The sequence below is a fragment of the Oratosquilla oratoria genome, chromosome 12 (genome assembly GCF_046742065.1).
Source record: "Oratosquilla oratoria isolate Oo_2021 chromosome 12, ASM4674206v1, whole genome shotgun sequence".
Taxonomy (NCBI): domain Eukaryota; kingdom Metazoa; phylum Arthropoda; class Malacostraca; order Stomatopoda; family Squillidae; genus Oratosquilla; species Oratosquilla oratoria.
In genome coordinates this window covers 69,463,033-69,465,756 of record NC_134788.1, presented here as the reverse complement: position 1 = coordinate 69,465,756, position 2,724 = coordinate 69,463,033, and the positions used below count along the sequence as shown (strand labels likewise).

The 2,724-nt window shown below is 37.2% G+C and overlaps 1 protein-coding gene across 1 annotated transcript; it reads left to right on the top strand.

Annotated features, from left to right (window-relative positions):
- The first annotated feature begins 1,859 nt into the window (after positions 1-1,859).
- Positions 1,860-2,483, top strand: LOC143030498 (uncharacterized). Its single transcript, XM_076193648.1, has one exon. It carries the CDS (start codon positions 1,860-1,862, stop codon positions 2,481-2,483), a length of 624 nt encoding a protein of 207 aa, XP_076049763.1.
- The last annotated feature ends 241 nt before the right edge of the window (positions 2,484-2,724 follow it).

Here is a 2,724-nt window from a genome sequence, read left to right as displayed (position 1 = left end):
GACATAACTGGCCCAATGAATGTAGTTGGTAAAGGTGGATTCAAATATGCTATAACATTTGTTGATGATTACTCTGGTAACTTTATGGTCTATCTATTGAAAGACAGGAAAGATGCATTATCAGCCACAGAAAGGTATTTGGCTGATACTGCTCCTTTGGGCTCAATCAAACGTATGAGAACTGACAATGGTGGTGAGTATATATCTAAAGAGTTTAAGTCTTTGATGGTGAAACACAAGATAAAGCAGGAATACACAGCCCCTTATTCCCCACATCAAAATGGCACAGCGGAACGCTCATGGAGAACTCTGTGTGAAATGGCAAGATGTTTGTTATTGGAGGCAAATTTACCCAAGATAATGTGGCCATATGCATTGAAAGCTTCTACATAGATAAGGAACTGGTGTTATAATTCAAGGGTAGGGAAGACACCTGTAGAAGCAATGTCTGGGAGAAAACCTAACTTAAGTAACATGCACGTATTTGGCACAATATGCTATGCATATATTCAGAATTGTAAGAAGTTAGATGCACGTTGTAAAAGGGGGGTATTTGTGGGGTATGATGGGCAGAGCCCTGCTTATCTTGTGTATTTTCCTGACCAAGAGGAAGTAAGGAGAGTAAGATGTGTAAGATTTATGGATAAACATGAAGTAGAAATGCCAAAGTCTAATGTCTATGAAAGCGATAGTGATGATGAAGTGACGTGTCGTCCCACATCACAAGTTCATCAGCCAGCAGTAAAGGACTCTGAACAGACAAGGAATGAGAACAAAACTAGTAAGCTAAACATTGAAGGGAAAAATCCTCCGAGAGTGAGGAACCCACCTAGGTATCTAAATGACTATGTTGTAGAGAAAGATGATGATGATTATAATCTAGCAGGATACACCACCTATTATTGTCATAAGGTATGCGAGGTCCCAGGGACTTATTTAGAAGTTATGCAGTCCCCAGAGTCACATTTATGCAGTCCCCAGAGTCACATTTATGGCAAAAAGCAATGGAAGAGGAAATTGATGCCCTAACAGAAAATGACACTTTTGATCTGGTAAGGTTACCTGATGGTAAATCAGTTGTAGGAGGTAAGTGGGTTTTTAATGTGAAAAATGACCCAGATAGTGGTGACAGATATAAAGCCAGGTTCGTAGCGAGAGGCTTTTCCCAAGTTCAAGATATAGACTATCATGAAACATTTTCACCAACAGCCAGACTTACTTCATTGAGAATGTTATTGTAATTAGTTGTACAAAGTGATTATCTAATCCATTAGATGGATGTCAGCACTGCATATTTAAATGCAGATATTGACTGTGAAATTTACCTTGAGCAACCAGAAGGATTTGTAAAAACTGATGAATATGGTAATAAGCTAGTTTGTAAATTAAGGAAGTCTCTGTATGGCTTAAAATAGAGTGGCAGAAATTGGTACAAATTATTACATAGCAGTCTAACCGAGGAGGGGTTTGTAAAATCGCAAACTGACCATTGTGTATATCAGAGAACAGATGAAACATCTACTGTATGGATTCTGTTTTGGGTTGATGATATAGTCATAGCTGCTAGTGATAATAAAGTGCTAAATTCTGTCAAGATGAATATGAATAAGAGATTCAAAATGAAAGATTTGGGCAAATTATCATGGTTCCTTGGCATTGAGTTTGTATTTAATGACTGTTGTATAATAATGAATCAAAAGAGGTACTGTGAGAAAGTTCTAGAACGATTCAACATGTCAGACTGCAAACCGAAGTGTATCCCATGTGATCCAGGTATCTGTTAAATAATAGACTGTGAATCCTATGTACTAGATAATCCTAAGCACTATAGGAGAATAGTGGGTAGTCTAATTTATATCATGACTGCAACCAGACCTGACTTATGTTTTGTGGTTACCAAGTTATCACAGTATATGTCAAAACCAACTGTAAATCATCTTGGTTTAGCTAAACATGTTTTAAGGTATGTTAAAGGAACACTTGACTATGGTTTGAAATTTGGTAAATCAAAAGCAGGATTGAAATTAACAGGTTACTGTGATTCTGACTGGGGGTCTGCTGAGGACTGCCATAGTATTACTGGTTATTGTTTCAAAATGAGTACCCATGGTCCACTTATATCCTGGAAGTGCAAGAAACAAAGAGTAGTGGCTCTTTCCACTTGTGAGGCAGAATATGTAGCTATCAGTCATACTGTACAAGAATGTAATTTTTTAGCACAACTCTATGCAGATATAACAGAATGTCAGAGAGACACTATAATACTGTTTGTAGATAACCAAGGTGCTATAGCCTTAGCTAAAAACCCAGTGTATCATCAAAGATCAAAGCATATAGACATCAGATACCATTTTATCAGAAGTCAGATTGAAAATGGATCTGTCAAATTAGTGTATGTACCCTCAGATGAAAATGTTGCAGATATGTTTACTAAACCTCTCTCCAAGGGTACTTTGTGTAAGTTTAGCACAATCACAGGGTGACTTCAGTTTGAGGGGGGGTGTTGAGGATGACAAACTTTCATCACTTGCATCAGTGTTCAGTTATAAAAGAAGTATGTTCGTATTTTGTTTATGGAGTTTGCAATTATTTTGTTATGGTGCAGAAAATATTATGTACATTTTGGATGTGTAACTGTACGCATCACAGACTTCTGTTTTTTCTTTGTTTTGTTAATACCCAATAATGCCGTGTGTGGCGCTGTTCATTCGGAGAGTAAAAATA